A 19,858-nucleotide genomic window follows, 5' to 3' on the forward strand; every position below is an offset into this window, starting at 1 on the left:
GTTCTGTGTTAACATCAAGATGCCCCGTTCAGAATAAACAGCTTGCACAGATTTAATTATTAATAGCATGGTGAGCTGTAATTGACGAGTTCTCTTGGTGGCCTGGCAAAGGCTGCGAGAGTGTGTGTGTGTGTAGGTTTTCATACATTTTCAAGACAATTATGTAGGAAAACCAGAGAGAAACGAGGCTAACTTACTAACTTACTTTAGTTAATGAGGTTTGTGTTAGAATTTAAATATTACATATTGTTGCTGTTGTCGCTTTTTCACAAAATATGAATCTGGCATGCTTGCTTTTACATGATGAACGGACCAATAGAAATGCTCCAAAATGACCTGGAATAAAGTCAATGAAAGCTTAAATATTAATGTTTTTTTTTATTATTATTTTTAATATTTAAAGTTTTAATAAAATATTGTGTGTGGGCAAAAGTATTTGGACACCTTCTTATTTATTCTTTCTTGCGAAATCAAATATTAAATAAACGTTCATCCTGCTTTTGTTGTTTTGTTCTGTCTCTACTGTCCAGGGAGAAGACGTTCTACTAGATTGAGGATTTGTTTGCATTCAGCAAAAGAAGCAGTAGTAAAGTCAGGATGTTGGATGATCACCACCCTACCTCATCATCCCCCATTCATCTTTGTCAGCAATGGGTGCAACCTCAAATAACCTCAAACAAATGTATGAGGGACCCCCTTATAAAGCCCCCCAGCATTGAGCTGTGGAGCAGTGGAAGAACTGTGTCCTCTGGAGTGATGGCTGGTGCTCCATCCAATACTTTTGGAGTTGTTGGGGAGCTAGGGATGATGAGGTGGCCTGGCAATCTTCAATGCAATCAAATCCTCACAGCAATGCTTCTCCATAATCTAGTAGAAAGTCTTCTTCCCTGGACAGCTGAGACAGTAACTCCATCAAAAGCAGGATAAACAATTAATGAGCAGGTGTCCCAATATTTATGTCCAAATATTGCATAAAGAGAGTGTGGTGTGGTTGTGTGTGGGTGTCTACCTTTGCCATAGCTGACCTCCACCGTCCACGTGCAGTTTAACGAGTTGGGGTAGAGCTCGGGGAAGCCAGGGGACAGGATAATGCCATTAGGCCCTTTCACATCGCCGCCACACAGCGCTGCGAAACACACACACACACACACACACACACACACACCAAATTTTAACATCTCAAGCAGAAGCAGCCTCATAAGCAGGCTAGAAGCAGCAGATGCTGCAATCATTCTGCTGTTATTCTCTGGGCTGGGGAAGGCTCAGCGGAGGCCAGGCCGAGACAGCCTGGGTAAGCTTCGTGGAGCTGAATATAGATGGCTGATGAGGAGGCAGCAAGGGTGAGGCAAAGGAAGAGTAAAAATACCAGCAGAAAGGTTAATGACAGGCATAAAGCCTTTTTCACCTTGAGCTATTTTCCCACATATCACTATCGTCTCGTATGAAGGTCACCATCGCTAACCTGAAATGAACAATCCTGAAATTCATACCTTCTCCAACTTGAAGGTCTGAATCTCTTTATCTCAAATGAAAACAAACCCCCTTAACATATCCTTATACACTGTACACCAATGAGCCAAAACATTATGACCACTCACTTATAAAACAGATAACATTCATAATTTATAACTAATGTAAACCTCAGACTTTCAGCCTGGTTTGCTCTTGACTGATGTTGAAGTGAGTGATGAAGAAGATCACCAAGGCCAGATCCAAACAGCTCTCTGATGCCTTTAGAAAGAAGGCAGATGATTCAGATGAGTCTGGGAAAGGGGTTTAAAAAGATCTCTGAACTGTTAGAAACCAGCTGTTCCACTGTCCACTTAATCGTTTACAAGTAGAGGGCATTTCAAACAGCTGCCAACATGGTGAGATCAGACTGTCCTAGCAAAGGAGTAAAGAAGACTCCAACAATCAAAAAATGTAATCCTAATCTAACATCCAAAAGAGACCAAATGCATGAGAGTCTTCTTTTTTCTGTCAAAAACAAAACATTAAGGTAAGACTAAACTTTGCCAGTGAACACAAGACCAGGGCCAGGACCTCTGGACAGATGAATCTGTAGACTTGCCCTGATTGTTTTCTTTAACAGCAAGAGTTTCCTTCTTGCTCACTTCCCATTGAGATCAAACTAGTTTGGTCTCTCTCTGATGTTAAATAGATAGACAGACAGACAGACAGACAGACAGATAGATAGATAGATAGATAGATAGACAGACAAAAAGACAGATATACAGACAGACAGATAGATAGATAGATAGATAGATAGACAGACAGAAAGACATATATACAGACATACAGACAGATAGCTAGATAGCTAGATAGATAGATAGATAGATAGATAGATAGATAGATAGACAGACAGATAGCTAGATAGATAGATAGATAGATAGACAGACAGACAGATAGATAGATAGACAGACAAAAAGACAGATATACAGACATACAGACAGATAGATAGATAGATAGATAGATAGATAGATAGATAGATAGATAGATAGATAGATAGATATTTTTCTTTAGCATCAACTGTTAGGAGCTACCGTCCCGTGGCGACATTTTAGGATTGTTGGAGACGTGGGCTCCTGGGCTGCTAGGACAGCCTGATCTGGCCATGTTTGTCAGTTGTTGCATTGTAAATGATTTAGCGGACAGTGGAACTGCTCCTCCAGAATCCTCTCAAACCACGTTCTGATCATCTGCAGCTGATGTTCTGCACCTGATTCTGATTCCACACATTTTTTTTTTTTGCAACAGTGTTTAAATAAAAGATGTTAAGTGTCCAGATGTTTAAATATGTTCAAAAACACAAAGCTTTAACTTCATTGACCTCATTAACACTGGTGTGTACGAGGCCCCAGATTTGTGTGTGATATTCCATGCAGTGTGTGGTGTGTTTTCTGACTGTGTTTTGTTCTCTCTTGAAAACTACAGCCTGCTATTAAGTGGAATAAACAGCATCACACAGAAAACAAGCAAGGACATGCACATGCATCCACACACACACACACACACACACACACACACACAAACACACACACACAGCTCCCCACACGAATAACAATAAAACAGCAACAACAACACCATAAAGCTCCATGTGGTGATCCAGCAGTAGCGGACTCTCAAGCCCCGAGGCCCAGTCATTCTGCCTCTGTCCGATCTCTCCCTTTTCTGCCCTCCACCCCTCTCACAACCCCCCACCCAGTTACATCATCTCCAACATATTACTTCACATATTTTATTCATACATAATTACACAAAGTCATTAAAACTGAATAGGCCCAATATCGCAGAACCCACAATAGAGGCTACTTGGGGAACAGGCTCGTGTTGCCAGGTTAATGCCGGCGCCAGCTCTTAGAGGGACCTCAAGCTGGAACAGAGCACATGCAGAGAGGTCTCTTTTTGCAGGCCAGGTTTTAAACCGTAATTGTGAACCGGCTGGTGAGCTGTTTATTGTGTACTAAAGTGATCTATGGAAGACAGGAAGTGTGAACTGGCGTTTTTCACAAAGCAGCTTTACAGGAATCAGTAAACAGTAAGAGAACAAGAGATCAACAAAACATTAAAAACCGCTGACAGATGCCACATCAGACAGATACATATATACACAGACAGACAGACAGATAGAAAGACAGACAGGCCGATAGACAGACAGACAGACAGACAGACAGACAGACAGACAGACAGACAGATAGATAGATAGACAGACAGACAGACAGAGAGACAGACAGACAGATAGACAGATAGATAGATAGATAGATAGATAGATAGATAGATAGACAGACAGACAGACAGACAGATAGACAGACAGACGGACAGACAGATATATGGATAGATAGACAGACAGACAAACAGACAGATAGACAGACAGATAGAAAGACAGACAGACAGATAGATAGACAGATAGACATATGGACAGATAGATATATGGATAGATAGACAAACAGATAGATGTATAGATAGATAGATAGACAGAAAGACAGATAGACAGACGGACAGATAGATATATGGATAGATAGACAGACAGACAAACAGACAGACAGACAGACAGATAGATAGATAGATAGATAGATAGACAGACAGATAGAAAGAGATAGATAGATAGATAGATAGATAGATAGATAGATAGATAGATGGATAGAGAGACAGACAGATAGATGTATAGATAGATAGATAGACAGACAGACAGACAGACAGATAGACAGACGGACAGACAGATATATGGATAGATAGACAGACAGACAAACAGACAGACAGACAGACTGATAGATAGATAGATAGATAGATAGATAGATAGACAGGCAGAGAGAAAGAAAGACAGACAGACAGACAGATAGACAGATGGACAGACAGATATATGGATAGATAGATAGATAGATCAGTGTATGTTGCATTAGTCTGATGAATCATGATTAGGTAAGAGTTAGGAAGAGAGTTTTCTGTTGCTCTTCAGTTTATGGACTCTAAAGTCAATGCAGTGATAATTACTCCATAAATCATCTTCTCTCTTCCAAATACTGATATAAATACTGCTGAACAACGCTCCTGTGTACAATGAACAAAGTCCTTATCTTCATCTTCACAACAGCCCTGTGTTTGCTTTGCAGGAGGGGTCACAGAGAAATAGCCACAGAACTTCCTCATTTCCCATTAAAGACGCCATTTCTGCTCGAAATTAAATACAATCAAATATATTCTATTGCTAATCGCTGTTCCAGATAGTGTTGGGCTGCAGCCGGACGATATAAATAGAGTCCTCGGAACTCTGGCCAAACCAGAGGGGGGCAGAGAGACGTTTTAATTAAGGCAGATAATTGGCTGAACTGGACGGCGTAATTGAGGTGACGGGCGTAATAATGGCAGCCTACCGTCGCATGTGGGCAGAGGGTGGCTCCACCAGTGGTTTTTCTCGCACACCAGCTGCTCTTCGTGACTCAGCCTGTAACCCGGATCACAGCTGAAACTGACCACTGAGCCAATGGTCAGATCCTGACCGAAACGCTGTCCATTCACCGGCACACCGGGGTCCAGACATGAGTGTGTGTCCAGAGTCACACCTGGGGGCAGAGAGAGAGAGAGTGAGAGAGAGAAAGAGAGAGTGAGAGAGAGAGAGAGAGGGAGAGATAGAGAAAGAGAGGAAGAAAGAGAGAGAGAGAGAGAGAGAGAGAGAGAGAGAGAGAGAGAGGGAGAGATAGAGAAAGAGAGGAAGAAAGAGAGAGAGAGAGAGAGAGAGAGAGAGAGAGAGAGAGAGAGGGAGAGATAGAGAAAGAGAGGAAGAAAGAGAGAGAGAGAGAGAGAGAGAGAGAGAGAAAGAAAGAGAGGAAGAAAGAGAGGAAGAAAGAGAGAGAGAGAGAGAGAGAGAGAGAGAGAGAGAGAGAGAAAGAAAGAGAGGAAGAACGGAAAGAACAAAGAGAAATTTAAAGAGAAAAAGTAGAGCGAGAGAGAGAAAAGACAGAGAAAAAGAGTAGAGGATAAATGAAACAAACAAAATGTAAAGAAAGAGAGAGAGAGAGAGAGAGAGAGAGAGAAAGGAAAAAAAAAAAGAGAGAAAAGCAGAACAAGAGGGGAGAGAGAGGAGAGAGAGCAGAGGGAGCAGAGGGAGCAGAGGGAGGAGAGAGAGCAGAGAGAGCAGAGGGAGCAGAGGGAAGAGAGAGAGCAGAGGGAGCAGAGGGAGGAGAGAGAGCAGAGGGAGGAGAGAGAGCAGAGAGAGCAGAGGGAGCAGAGGGAGGAGAGAGAGCAGAGGGAGCAGAGGGAGGAGAGAGAGCAGAGGGAGCAGAGGGAGCAGAGGGAGAAGAGAGAGCAGAGGGAGCAGAGGGAGCAGAGGGAGAAGAGAGAGCAGAGGGAGCAGAGGGAGAAGAGAGAGCAGAGGGAGCAGAGGGAGGAGAGAGAGCAGAGGGAGAAGAGAGAGCAGAGGGAGCAGAGGGAGAAGAGAGAGCAGAGGGAGCAGAGGGAGGAGAGAGAGCAGAGAGAGCAGAGGGAGCAGAGGGAGGAGAGAGAGCAGAGGGAGCAGAGGGAGGAGAGAGAGCAGAGGGAGCAGAGAGAGCAGAGGGAGGAGAGAGAGCAGAGAGAGCAGAGGGAGGAGAGAGAGCAGAGGGAGCAGAGGGAGAAGAGAGAGCAGAGGGAGCAGAGAGAGCAGAGGGAGCAGAGGGAGGAGAGAGAGCAGAGAGAGCAGAGGGAGAAGAGGGAAGAGAGAGAGCAGAGGGAGCAGAGGGAGGAGAGAGAGCAGAGGGAGGAGAGAGAGCAGAGAGAGCAGAGGGAGCAGAGGGAGGAGAGAGAGCAGAGGGAGCAGAGGGAGGAGAGAGAGCAGAGGGAGCAGAGGGAGCAGAGGGAGAAGAGAGAGCAGAGGGAGCAGAGGGAGCAGAGGGAGAAGAGAGAGCAGAGGGAGCAGAGGGAGAAGAGAGAGCAGAGGGAGCAGAGGGAGGAGAGAGAGCAGAGGGAGAAGAGAGAGCAGAGGGAGCAGAGGGAGGAGAGAGAGCAGAGAGAGCAGAGGGAGCAGAGGGAGGAGAGAGAGCAGAGGGAGCAGAGGGAGGAGAGAGAGCAGAGGGAGCAGAGAGAGCAGAGGGAGGAGAGAGAGCAGAGAGAGCAGAGGGAGCAGAGAGAGCAGAGGGAGCAGAGGGAGAAGAGAGAGCAGAGGGAGCAGAGAGAGCAGAGAGAGCAGAGGGAGAAGAGGGAAGAGAGAGAGCAGAGGGAGCAGAGGGAGCAGAGGGAGAAGAGAGAGCAGAGAGAGGAGAGAGAGCAGAGGGAGCAGAGAGAGCAGAGGGAGCAGAGGGAGGAGAGAGAGCAGAGAGAGCAGAGGGAGAAGAGGGAAGAGAGAGAGCAGAGGGAGCAGAGAGAGCAGAGGGAGCAGAGGGAGCAGAGAGAGCAGAGGGAGCAGAGGGAGAAGAGGGAGAAGAGAGAGCAGAGGGAGAAGAGGGAAGAGAGGGAGCAGAGGGAGCAGAGGGAGCAGAGAGAGCAGAGAGAGCAGAGGGAGCAGAGGGAGCAGAGAGAGCAGAGAGAGAAGAGGGAGAAGAGAGAGCAGAGGGAGAAGAGGGAAGAGAGAGAGCAGAGAGAGCAGAGGGAGCAGAGGGAGCAGAGAGAGCAGAGAGAGCAGAGGGAGCAGAGGGAGCAGAGAGAGCAGAGAGAGCAGAGGGAGCAGAGAGAGCAGAGGGAGCAGAGGGAGGAGAGAGAGCAGAGAGAGCAGAGAGAGGAGAGGGAGCAGAGAGAGGAGAGAGAGGAGAGGGAGCAGAGAGAGGAGAGAGAGCAGAGAGAGCAGAGGGAGAAGAGGGAAGAGAGAGAGCAGAGGGAGCAGAGAGAGCAGAGGGAGCAGAGGGAGCAGAGAGAGGAGAGGGAGCAGAGAGAGGAGAGAGAGCAGAGAGAGCAGAGGGAGAAGAGGGAAGAGAGAGAGCAGAGGCAGCAGAGAGAGCAGAGGGAGCAGAGGGAGGAGACAGAACAGAAGGAACAGAGAAAGAGGAGAGAGAGCAGAGGTAGCAGAGGGAGCAGAGGGAGCAGAGGGAGCAGAGGTAGCAGAGGGAGCAGGGGGAGCAGAGGGAGCAGGGGGAGCAGAGGAAGTATGGAGAGTAGCAGGAACTGCAGACTCACTTTCATAGAAGAGTTTAAAGCCGCTGTTGGAGCGGCTGCTGTCTGTGGTGAACAGCAGGTACAGGTAGCTTCCGCTGCTGAAGAGGAACTGGGGCACCTGCGTCCCATTCAGGGAGGTGATGAGGGGCGAGAGCAGGTTGGGCCCGTCGTGGATCTCCAGGAAGTCGTAATTAAGCTCCGTCTGGAACCTAGTGGAGCAGTAAGACATGAGGGGCTGCATGTTTACACAACAACATCCTGAACACCTGAACACCATCACTGTATCACCCTGTTACCAGCCTCGATAGCCTGACTGCTTTTACAAACAGCAAGAACACTGAAGATGAAGGTAACACAGCAGCAGTCTACAGATCACTCTATTTATCAGTGATGTAGTGCTGATGATAACCGACAGACTGGTGGGGGCTATTCTTTGGCAGGCCATAGTCTTGGACTTTCACTACGCTTCTTTCGATAGGTCTTTGATATATTTAAGGCATTTAGCACCTGGCACCTGGCGATGCCACAGCCATCTGTGGCTGGGAGTCCAAGAGAGTACAACTGAGCTTGTTGTCCTTCTGGGTGGGCAGGATGCTACAGTAACAGAATGGGCAGTTAGTGTTCTCCTCCAAGTGTGTTGAGCCAGAATGAAATAGCCTTAGCACAGGATGGAGCTCCAGGTGTCTCAGAGAAACACATGCCAGCCTTCACCCTCCCAGGACTGGTAGCATCGTGTGTGAGAGCAACAGTTTTGTGACCGTAGTTTTGCTTTCCACAAACCTAATTTAGATCCCCAATTACCCAACACGCCCCATCCAGCATGTGTGCAACCAGCCACACCTCTTTTTTGAACTGCCACCGATGCGACGTGACCAGGCAACCAAACAACGCACCTGGAGGGAAGCGCCGTATACCCGGCTCTGACACACTGGCTAGCAGACACCAGTGACGGCCAGCACCGCACTACATTTACATTTAAAGCATTTAGTAGACATGCTTTCCTATTTACCCAAGAAAAACCTCAGCTAGTTTATATAGACTAAAATTCTAAGATACCTCTAAGCTTAGACTCTACTAAACACAAGTCAATATGGAGTCCATAGTACTCTACTATTCACCCAAGTACTCTCAGAAGAGGAGGGTCTTCAGTCTGTGTTTGAAGACAGTGAGCGTTGGACTCTGCAGCTACAGGAAGCCAGTGAAGAGAGAATGCAGCAGTAGAGATGAACATGGATGAATTTAGGAACATTGAAGACGACCCGTGCCGCTGCATTCTGGATAAGTTGCAGGAGCCTGATGGTGTGCAGATGGAGAGCAGCAGTAGTCAAGCCTTGAAGTGACGAGAGACTGGACAAGCACCTGGGCGACTCTCTAGAGAGGAAGGGTCAAATTCTCTTGATGTTGTATAGAAGAAATCTGCATGACCGAGTTACTAGTGTGATGTGGGGGGATAGTGCCTTCTACCCACCCTAGAGAGAGCAAGGCCAATTGCGCCCTCTCGAGGCCCCGAGGCTGCCGATGGCTAGCAGCGTGATCGGGATACGAACCAGCAATCCTCTGATCACAGTGACAGCGCCATAGTCCGCTGGACCACCCGGGGCCCACAAACCTTTTGATATACACTGTTTCATTGTTTTACGAGAACATTGGGCTGACTAACCTGTCTTTGCAAGAGGCAAGACAAATAAACCATGCTTGAGGAACATACATGGGAATTTCCCCACGCTTCTTTCACTGTGAGACAGACAAGGACACACATCAGCTAACCTGACCACTGAAACTGTAATTGTAAAGCCCACTTTCTTAGATGTCGCCTGGTCGGTGTTTCAATGAGATCATCAGGGTTAAAATGCCTGCTATACCCCTTGGAGAGCTTGGTGATGTCAGTTGTCCACTTTGCCTTGAGCTCATCATGGAAAACTCACAGCTGAGAACTTGGCTCTTGATGAGCAAAGAGGTACTGAAATACCTACTGAAACCTCCTGTAGTCAATTAGCTTAGCCAGCTAGCGTGACTGGCTAACATCGCTAAGTAAATAAAAGCAACAACTGAACAATGTAGAACGTGGGCTAGGTGGGCTCGCTCTGAGAGGGTTCGTACATGTGTGTTGTTATTGGGATCCAGTTAGGCTTCTCAAATGGGCCTCATCATTACAGCTCAACCCAACTGAAGTGTATAACCAAATGGGGCCCATGTTTAACCCCTCCTGGTCCCATCCCTGACCTGGTGGGAATCTGGTGGACATCCATATATGGGGCCAACACGGAACCCATGGAAACCCCCAGTTAGGCTACCTATGGATCCAGATGTAGTTTACAGGCGCTAGCCAGAGGTCAACAAGCGTGCTGTTCGGAAAGCAGACATAAGGGGTCCATATCGCTATCCCCAAAAGATGCAGCCAGAGTCATACAGACACATATACACACTGATGGCATGGGTCGTCTACAGCTCTGTCACTCCTCTGCTGTGTTCTCTCTTCACTGTAGCTTCTTGTAGTTCCTGCCCAGGTCATCAGATTCAAACCCCTGACTCTGGCCTACAAAGCCAAGACTGGACCAGCCAGCCCCTCCATACTTGATTGCAATGGTCAAAAGCAGATCTGCACCAAGAGTCCTTCCAGCTTCAAGTACGGCTCGGCTCGACCTGTCATCTCTTAAAATCCACAGAAGACAAGTGTCCAGACTTTTTTCTGTGCTGCACCGAAGTGGTGGAACGAACTTCCCCTGGATGTCCAAACAGCAGAGTCCAGCGCTCGCTGTCCTCAAACCCAGACTGAAGACCCTCCTCTTCTGAGAGTACTTGGGCGAATAGTAGAGTACTATGGTCACCTTATTGAGTGTCTAAACTTAAATTCTAGTCTATATAAACTAGCTGAGGTTATTCTTGAGTAAACAGAGAAGCACTTCTGTAAGTCGTTCTGGATAAGAGCCTCTGCTAAATGCCCTAAATGTAAAATGTAAATAATGGACACACACATAATCACTTGCATGCATGATTGATAATAATAAGACGCCGAACACACAGCAGATATTCCCAGTGTTTACTGATGAGATCAATCTCTTCCTCAATGAGCAGGATAAACACACACCACCTGTAATCCCCTGAACCATGGAGAATTAAAAGCATGACGTCAGTACATGTGTGTGTGCGGCTGCCAAGTCCCGCCATCAGAGGCGCCTCATAAAAGACCCTCCTGCCCAATCAGACACTTCGCATTAGTCCGTCAGCTCGCTCCCCGAAGCCCTCTACATCACACCGAAAGATCTCATGCAATTTCAGAGCTACACCCACAGGATGCATTGCTATGCTAATGTAATAAAGCCAACCAACTGTAGCATTGATATGGATTAATACCCTTCTGAGCACACACACACAGACACACACACAGCAGCGCATTTACAGAGCGAGTGTAGCCCAATCGCAATAACCCTCCGCTAAACCAGACATCTTCTAATCATTGCTCTTCCTCTTCTGCCTACTCCATCCATCACACACTTTCTGCTGACAGCTCCTCAAAAACACAGGTCAGATCCACTTTCACCAAGATGTTCAGATCTTTCCTTCCTGCCCTTCTTTACACTTTTAGAGACGTTTAATCAACAGGTACACTAATTAATGAAACACTATTATCATAAAAATATAGTGTTATTGTTAATTAACATTAATTTGTGATGGATTATATAATTAACTGGATGTGTGAATAAAATGAATACCCTGTAAATAAATACAGTTTTGAATAAGCAGTCATTGTTCATAGCTGTAAAATCATCAAAATCAGAGTTTTGCATAAATATAGTGCTGATTTTTGGATGGATTTCAGTCTCAATTTTAGCCCAGATTCAGACTTGATGTTTGCCAGGATTTCAGCTTTAATTTAGCCCATAAATGTAGCCCATTGGAGTCCCGAGTGTTGCCCAGATTTAGCCCTTTTTGCTCTGATAAAGAACAGGTTTTTGCCGAGATTCAGACCTGATTTTTGCTGGGATACAGGCCCACCTTTGCTGAGATTCAGACCTATTATTTAGTCCTGAATTTTTTATCCCAGATGTAACCCAGATTTTTGCTCTGATATAGCCACGATTTCCGCCCAGATTTAGCCCTGATTATTGCTGTGATGTAGTTTAGTTTTTGCTATGATACAGTCCACATTTTTGCCAACACGTCACCCTTATTTCTGATCTGATAATAGTCCTGAGTTCTGCCCGGATTTATCTCTGTGTTTTGCTCTGATGTTGTCACAGTTGTCACCCAGATGTAGTCTTAATTTCTTCTCTGATATAATCCTAATTATTGCCCTGATTTAGCCCCGATTTCTTCTCTGATATAATCCTGATTATTGCCCTGATTTAGCCCTGATTCCTTCTCTGATATAATCCTGATTATTGCCCTGATTTAGCCCCGATTTCTTCTCTGATATAATCCTAATTATTGCCCTGATTTAGCCCCGATTTCTTCTCTGATATAATCCTGATTATTGCCCCGATTTAGCCCTGATTCCTTCTCTGATATAATCCTGATTATTGCCCCGATTTAGCCCTGATTCCTTCTCTGATATAATCCTGATTATTGCCCTGATTTCTTCTCTGATATAATCCTGATTTTTAAACAGATTTGGCCCTGAATGTTGCTGTGATGTAGTCCAGTTGTGCTATGATACAATTTTGCCAAGACGTAGCCCTTCTGATAATAGTCCTGAGCTTTGCCCGGATTTATCTCTGTGTTTTGCTCTGATGTCGTCACAACTGTCCCCCAGATGTATTCTCAAATCTGATCTAGACCTGTTCGTTGCCCAGATACACGTTTTTAACCCAGATCCTGATTTCTACCCAGCTTTTGAACCCAATTTAGCCCCAATTTATCCCAGATGTTTGCTTGGATTTCACCTCCACAGCTCCTCACTTTTGCCCAGATTTAGCCCAGATTTTAACTCCACTGGAGTCCTGACATTGCCCAGATTTAACTCTGACCAAGCTTTGATTTAGCTCTGATTTTAGCCCTGATGCACTTTACATTTCTGCTTCCATATTTGAGCCCACCGTTTTAGACCCAATTACAATTGTGCTCAATGGCAATTTGCCCTGACTTTAGCCTGATGTTACCCCTGATTGTCACTCAGACTAAAGTTTGGGTCTAGTCTACAGACTTTGGTCTGAGGTGATGGTTGGGAGTGAAAGTTTGGGAGAGAAACAGATTCCTTTATATCAAACGTGCAGTTTTTCACTGAACTCAATCTACTTAATCTGCCAATTTATTCTGGTCAGCGACTCTGAAATCCACCAACAACCAATGAGGTCTAGAAACTATGTACAGAACAGAAATTAAGAAATGTGCAGAATAAACATTAAAATGTGTAGTGAAGTTTAATTCATACATACATACACCCTCCAAAATTCATCAATCTAATCAATTTGGAGAGCTTTCAGATGGACAGAGCTTTTTAGGCATCTTCACAAAGCAGCGTTTTATCTGTAGAGACCTCACAGGCATGGTCAGCTACAGCAGCTCCTCTCTGAGGCTGAGGCCAACACGTCTGACTGTAAATAATGAATCAGCTTCAATTTGCTCTCATTGCTGACCCTGATATCCAGCCAGGGTCTAATACCTCCAGACAAACACACGGCTGTGGTGTAACTGAGGCTGCAGCTGCACTCAGACTCACCTGTCAAAGCTGATTTTGATGGAGCGTCCAGGCTCGGCCTCGATCACCCACTCACAGCTCAGAGAGTCTTTATAGTAGCCCGGCCACCCAGGGGACAGGATCACACCAACAGGGGCTGTAAAGTGACCCCCACACGGAGCTGAGAGAGAGAGAAAGAGACAGAGAGGAGAAAAGGGGAGAGAGGGAGGGAGAAAGAGGGAGAAGGGGGAACAGACAGTAAAAGAAAGGAAGAAAGGAAGCAAGAAGATAAATAAACACACAGAAATACACATGGATAGATAGATAGATAGACAGATAGATAGATAGATAGATAGATAGACAGACAGATAGATAGATAGATAGATAGATAGATAGATAGATAGATAGACAGACAGACAGACAGACAGATAGATAGATAGATAGATAGATAGATAGATAGATAGATAGATAGATAGATAGATAGATAGATAGATAGATAGATACAGACAGACAGATACAGACAGACAGACCAGACCGACAGACAGAGAAACAGACAGACAGATAGATAGATAAACCAACAGAAAGATAAATAGAAAGATAGACAGTCAGACAGAAAGACAGACAGACACATTGACAGACAGGCAGACAGAGATATAGATATATATAGATATATCAATAGATAGACAGACAGAAACACAGACAGATATATGGATAGATAGATAGATAGATAGACAGACAGATAGATAGACAGACAGACAAACAGACAGACAGAGTGACAGATAGACAGACAGACAGACAGACAGATTGATAAATAGACAGACAGACATATACAGACAGACAGACCAGACCGACAGACAGACAGAGAAACAGACAGACAGATAGATAGATAAACCAACAGAAAGATAAATAGACAGATAGACAGTCAGACAGACAGACAAATTGACAGACAGGCAGACAGATAGATAGATATATAGATATATCAATAGATAGACAGACAGAAACACAGATAGATAGATAGATAGATAGATAGATAGATACATAGAGTGACAGATAGACAGACAGACAGATTGATAAATAGACAGACAGATAGATACAGACAGACAGACCAGACCGACAGACAGAGAAACAGACAGACAGATAAATAGATAAACCAACAGATAAATAAACACACAGAAAAACAGACAGATGGACAAACAGATAGATAGATAGATAGATATATCAATAGATAGACAGACAGAAACACAGATAGATAGATAGATAGATAGATAGATAGAGTGACAGATAGACAGACAGACAGATTGATAAATAGACAGACAGATAGATACAGACAGACAGACCAGACCGACAGACAGAGAAACAGACAGACAGATAAATAGATAAACCAACAGATAAATAAACACACAGAAAAACAGACAGATGGACAAACAGATAGATAGATAGATAGATAGATAGATAGATAGATAGATAGACAGAAAGACAGACAGACAGACACATCAACAGATAGATAGACAAAAGAGAGAACAAAGAGAGAAAATGAAGAAAGATAAAAGAGAGAGAGCGAGAAAGAGAGAAAGAGAGAGGTGAGTTTGAAGTCTCTGGTTTGGGGGAGTGATCAGTGTTGCTGTCGAGGTTCAGGATGACTCGAGGTTTTGTCATTAAAAATGCATTAAAAACCTCCAAATGTAGCTTGGAACAAAGACAGCAAAGTTGTGTGAGTGTGTGTTTGTGTACACAAGTGTGTGTGTGTGTGAATGTGTGTGTGCGTATGAGCGCATGTGCCTGCGAGCATCAGCAGCTACCCAGTGTTAGGCCTGTCCACTCATTACAAAAGACAGAAGCGGGAGTTTGGGTGAGGGAAGGCTCAGTGTTGCAGGTGGCGCTAGTTTGGCACCCACTGTAAGACCTACTTTGCCAATTACTGTAGCTTCAACCACAGTCTACCAGCGGCCTGACAATTTACTGCGAACACAGGCCTTCTAATGAGCAAAGGAATTACACCACTCTTTTCCTGCAAGTTTTTCAAGGATGACTAATTAGGAGAGAGCTCCTCAAAGCGCCGCAGTTTTGTTGTACTTTTTTTTTCCTGCTCGGCTCCATTCTGAAGTACGTGCCAGATTCGACTGTTCGACTGAAATATTTAAACGACATAGAGCTTCTTAAACGTACCTTCACACTTGGGGATCAAACCGCTCCACATCACGCCCCCCTCCGCCAGCTCGCACACGATGGTGTCCGAGCCTTGGGTCTTTATGAAGCCCTCCTCGCACACCACGGATATGGAGCTGCCCAGCTGGAAGTTGTTACCGAAGCGCTTGGCGTTTATCGGCACGCCAGGGTCCGGGCATTCGTTGTGTCCGAAGGCTAAAGAAATGACAAAAAAAAAAAGAAGAAGAATTTGATGAGTGATGTTACATCATTATGAATAAAAATAAACAGTACAAGAGAGTGAGATGCATGATGCGATAACAAGCTACGGGATGTATCAGAGGATTAGCGTTAGCATCAGAAACATTTCAACTGTCATTCATATGGACGTTTGAGGATTACCCGGCCACGCTAAACGGAATGATCTAAATAGGATTAAGTTGTTTAATGCCGATGGATAAATGGCTTAAGGATCACATCAAATAAATAAGGCCTTCCATATGGCTCGCTAACCACTCCAGCGATCCTCATTTGCCTAATGCCATTAGCTGAGGCTAACAGAGACTTTCGAGTGGGCCTTCCTTGCCTCCTTCCTTCCTTCTTTTTTGCACATCAAGAGGATCTTTGGCAAGCAGGCCTTATTTATCAAACAGTAACCTTTCTGGATACTTGAAAATAATCCTGCATAAATCTGCAGCTTACAGGAAAAACATGGCTAAGTTAATGCAGCTAACAATGGAAGCTATTGGGGAGCTGTTAGCAGTTCTGGCTACAGTATTACTGTTATTTATTCATCTGTAATTCAACACAGACCTTAGCCTGTTCAGAATGTAATTAAATCAAGGTGGATTTTCCTAAAACCCCTATTGTAGCAGCGATCTTCCAGCTAACGGTCTGCTAACATACAAACAGACAAAGACAACCCTATTTACTATTTGTGTTAGACCCAGATGGAATTTGGCCTCCACCTTTAATCCTTTAATCCAAGCAAACAGTGGACACGCAGTGGAGAGAGAGAGTGAGCACACGTGCCCGGAGCGGTGGGTAAAGAGGGCTAAGGGCCTTGCTCTAGGGCCTAATACTGGTAGCCTGCCGAGTCTGGTAGCCAACCTACTGTGGCAAGAAGTTTGAAGGCTGCCACTCACTGCTATAGGAGATGTTAAAACCTCTGCCGGACATGGAATGGTCGGCCTGGAACTCCAGCTGCAGGACGTTGGAGTTGCTGGTGAGGTGCGAGGGCACCTCTGCACCAGTGAAACGTCCCAGGATGGAGGCGTCCGCCTGCTCCCCGTCCCGCACCGTAAGGAAGTCGTAGGGTGGCTCCAGGTCGAAGTCGTTGAAGGCCAGGTGAATGCGGCTGCCTGGTTCCGCGATGATCAGCCAGATGCAGTTCAGGTTGTTGCCATAGCCCTCCGGATAGTCTGGGGACAGGACTGTGCCGGCGGGGGCCGTGAAGTTGGACAGACAGGGAACTGGAGGAGAGGAAGGTCTGAGTTAGGCCTGTACGTTTATGTTTATACAGTTCGGAAAGAGGAATTGGCTGGAGCTGAAACACACCAGAGGAAGGAATGGGCGGAGCTAATCTGCTGTAGGCTGAATGGGTGGACATACAGAAAGCAAGTGGGTGATTTCACTGTCACAGACAGATTTCCAATGTCAAAATAAACTCAAGGGAGTCTTGCTAGAGTCGCAGTGTCAAGGTGGTCAGGACAGCTGTCTTAACGCAAGTCTTATATTGACGTCCTGACACAATCAACCTTTAACCTTTAATATTATAGTAGTTTTAAGTCTTGGCTGATGCAAATTGTTATGTGGACACTGATAATAACCAGTAGGTGAGCTCTCTTCAGCCCCACACAGCAAGAACCTTGCTGACCTCATTCATTTAACCAGGGTATAAGTCAAAGTCTTCTAGAGAATTAGCATTAGTTAGCATTAGTCTCAGTACGAAGGGTCCGTGGATTGGTCTGTGGATTAAACTGTGGAGTACTTTAACGTCCAACGATGCCAATGAGCTCCCCTACAGTTAAATCAATTTGAATAATATTTACTAGACTGCTGTAAATACAAATTCCACTTTGAACACATGCATTTGTTGACGAGCTGAGAGATAACAGAACCAACATCTGAAGTAAAAGAGGCAGCGTTCCAGCCCGGACTGGGAACGACAGAGACGCCATTCTCCTGATTACAGTCAGTGCAGCATCAGAATGATCCTGAAGGAAATTTTTTAATGTAACATTGCTTAAATTAGCCTCCATACAACATGCCTTTTCATCATCTGAGATAACTACGGCTTCTATGGGTTAGCTAAATGGTTTAAAAAAGTGCAATATTCCTGATGAGGGATCAAATCTGGAACCTGTATTCCTACTGCGTCTCGTTTGGGCTGCTTTTCCTGCTCTTAACGTCACCCTGTTCGGGAGTGATACATTTTGTATTGCACTGTCATTGCTTATTTAGTCAAAACACTGTTATTTATAAGTGTTGCGCTGTGAGAAGGGGGGAAAAGCTCCAAAAAAAAAAACCCAAAAATGCTGAGTGCTGCTGGGTTGAGTCCTACCGCATCCCGCTATAACCCAACTCCCAAAGGACGGCCTCCTTTATCTCCTGCTAGTCTTCTGCCGTACCCTGGAGTCTGACAGCCGGATTTAGCTGTGCGGTAATTGTCTTGTTTACCCATAGAAAAACAAGCTTTCAATTAGCCAACTCGCTCGGCATAATCTCGCCGCAGCCTATACAGTCAGGAGAAACCTCATCCCGTGGTTTTCGTGACTCATCGCCACTTTGCTATTAAAGCTTAGTGTGCTAACCTGTCAGGCGCTATGGGGTAATGAATCTAACTCGCCGGTGTTCGCCCCCTTCTCTGAAACGCTTCCATTGTTGATACTGCGCAGCACTGCGGAGCTCTCCAAAGCAATGCAATTCAATTTGGCCGTCCTTGACGCCCATCAAGTGCTTTAATATCTAGCGGGCGGATGCTAACACTCACATATACAGATAGGGATGTTAGCCGACCATTGGTTGTTGTTCTGACAGGAAATCATTCTCTCTCCGATGAGCTCAAAGCCGAACTGGCACTCGAAGCGCAGCACGTCCCCGTTGGAGAAACCTCCGCCCTCGCGGAAGCCGTAGAGAGGAATGCCAGGATCCCCACAACTCTCCTTGTCTATTTCTGTTTGAAGAAGAAGTGAAAGGAGGAAGAAGAGGGGGGGAAAGCAAGAGTTAGCGCTGTTTGAGTCAACATTATGTGGGCAGTGTGCTGAGGAAGGACTCATCTCACTATAGAAGTGTTTCTAGGTTAAAGCAGGCTAAACTAGACCGAGTACACACCTCAGGTTGTTGGCTGCCGTCTATTAAATCGGGTCTGTATTTCAACCCCTACAAGCAGATCTGCATCATGAAAGGTTTAGGGTGTAAACAAAGACATTTAGGGCCCTTGATTTAGGGCGGGTCAGTGTGTCTTTCCTATCGTAACGATGGGAAAAGTATGGCTTGTGTGTCCCGAAGTGCACAAATCCATGTACTAGGTCTCCTAATTAATCATGGGTGTGTTTTGGGCTTAACGTGCAATAAACCAATCAGCGTGTCACCTGCCATTTCCTTTAAGAGCCAGGTACGGCCTGATTTTTGTACTGGATGGAGTACTGGCTAGAGCACCATCCATCATTCCAGAGAACACAGTTCCTCCACTGCTCCACAGCTCAATGCTGGACAGCTTAATACATACGGCCCTCTATAGCCCATGCCTGGCACTAGGTTCATGATATTTACCTGCTCCAGAGAGTCCTATTCTATTGGCAGTACTAGACAAGCTATTGTGACTAGGCAAGTTGTGTGTGTGTGAGCATTTGCACATCTGTGTGTGAGCAATGGGTGCAACTTCAAGTAGCTGAATGCATTCATTAGAAGGGGTGTCCACAAACATTTGGACAAGGGAGCGAGTGATCTCAGTTGGGCCCCATGCTTCATTTTCGCACGCCACAGAACGCACCTTTATAGTTGATCTTGAAGCCGATGGAGCCCACGCTCTCGTCCGACTGCAGGTGCAGCCACATCTGGTGTGTCATGCTGACGATAAGGTCAGGGACGAAGCTGCCCGTCAATCTGTGATCAGACAGTGACAGACAGATACACAAGTTTCACCTCAGAACGTTCTCGGACTCTAAGAGCGAGGCAGAAATCGTTACTTGGAGGCGGCGGCAGCGGCAGGGGCCGAGACAGCGGCCACTTTCACACTGGCATTAATTGGACGGTTAGAAGTAGTCAATTATTTTAGGCACACTTTATGTATAGCTGCTTTGGCAGCAGACGGCCGCTCGTCCTTGAGGGATGTCGAGCTAGCACTAAAAGGATTCTGGCTTGGCAGAGCGCCAGAGTGTGTTAAAGTGTGTCTTTTCAAGAAACGGGCGCTGAGGCGCGCAAGCGGCATTGTGGGATAGGTGCTGGAGGGGCTGTGTGTGTGTGGGGGGGGTGGGAAACGTGGGCTCCCTCGCGGAGAGGCTGTTGTGCGCGTGGATTTGGAGCTTGGCAGCT

General features: G+C 45.7%; 1 protein-coding gene across 3 annotated transcripts in view; it reads right to left on the reverse strand.

The window, feature by feature from the left end:
* The window catches only part of csmd3a (CUB and Sushi multiple domains 3a), a 519,096-nt gene that overhangs the window by 297,233 nt on the left and 202,005 nt on the right, over positions 1-19,858 (reverse strand). For all 3 annotated transcript variants that reach the window (XM_072692429.1, XM_072692430.1, XM_072692428.1), the window contains exons 12-19: positions 19,317-19,429; positions 18,315-18,497; positions 16,468-16,794; positions 15,344-15,538; positions 13,220-13,358; positions 7,582-7,769; positions 4,872-5,060; positions 1,010-1,126 (exon numbers count right to left, since the gene is read on the reverse strand). In XM_072692429.1, coding sequence (XP_072548530.1) covers positions 1,010-1,126; positions 4,872-5,060; positions 7,582-7,769; positions 13,220-13,358; positions 15,344-15,538; positions 16,468-16,794; positions 18,315-18,497; positions 19,317-19,429 — 1,451 coding nt within the window. The remainder of the gene's footprint in view (positions 1-1,009; positions 1,127-4,871; positions 5,061-7,581; positions 7,770-13,219; positions 13,359-15,343; positions 15,539-16,467; positions 16,795-18,314; positions 18,498-19,316; positions 19,430-19,858) is intronic.

The sequence above is a fragment of the Salminus brasiliensis genome, chromosome 1 (assembly GCF_030463535.1).
Source record: "Salminus brasiliensis chromosome 1, fSalBra1.hap2, whole genome shotgun sequence".
Lineage (NCBI taxonomy): Eukaryota > Metazoa > Chordata > Actinopteri > Characiformes > Bryconidae > Salminus > Salminus brasiliensis.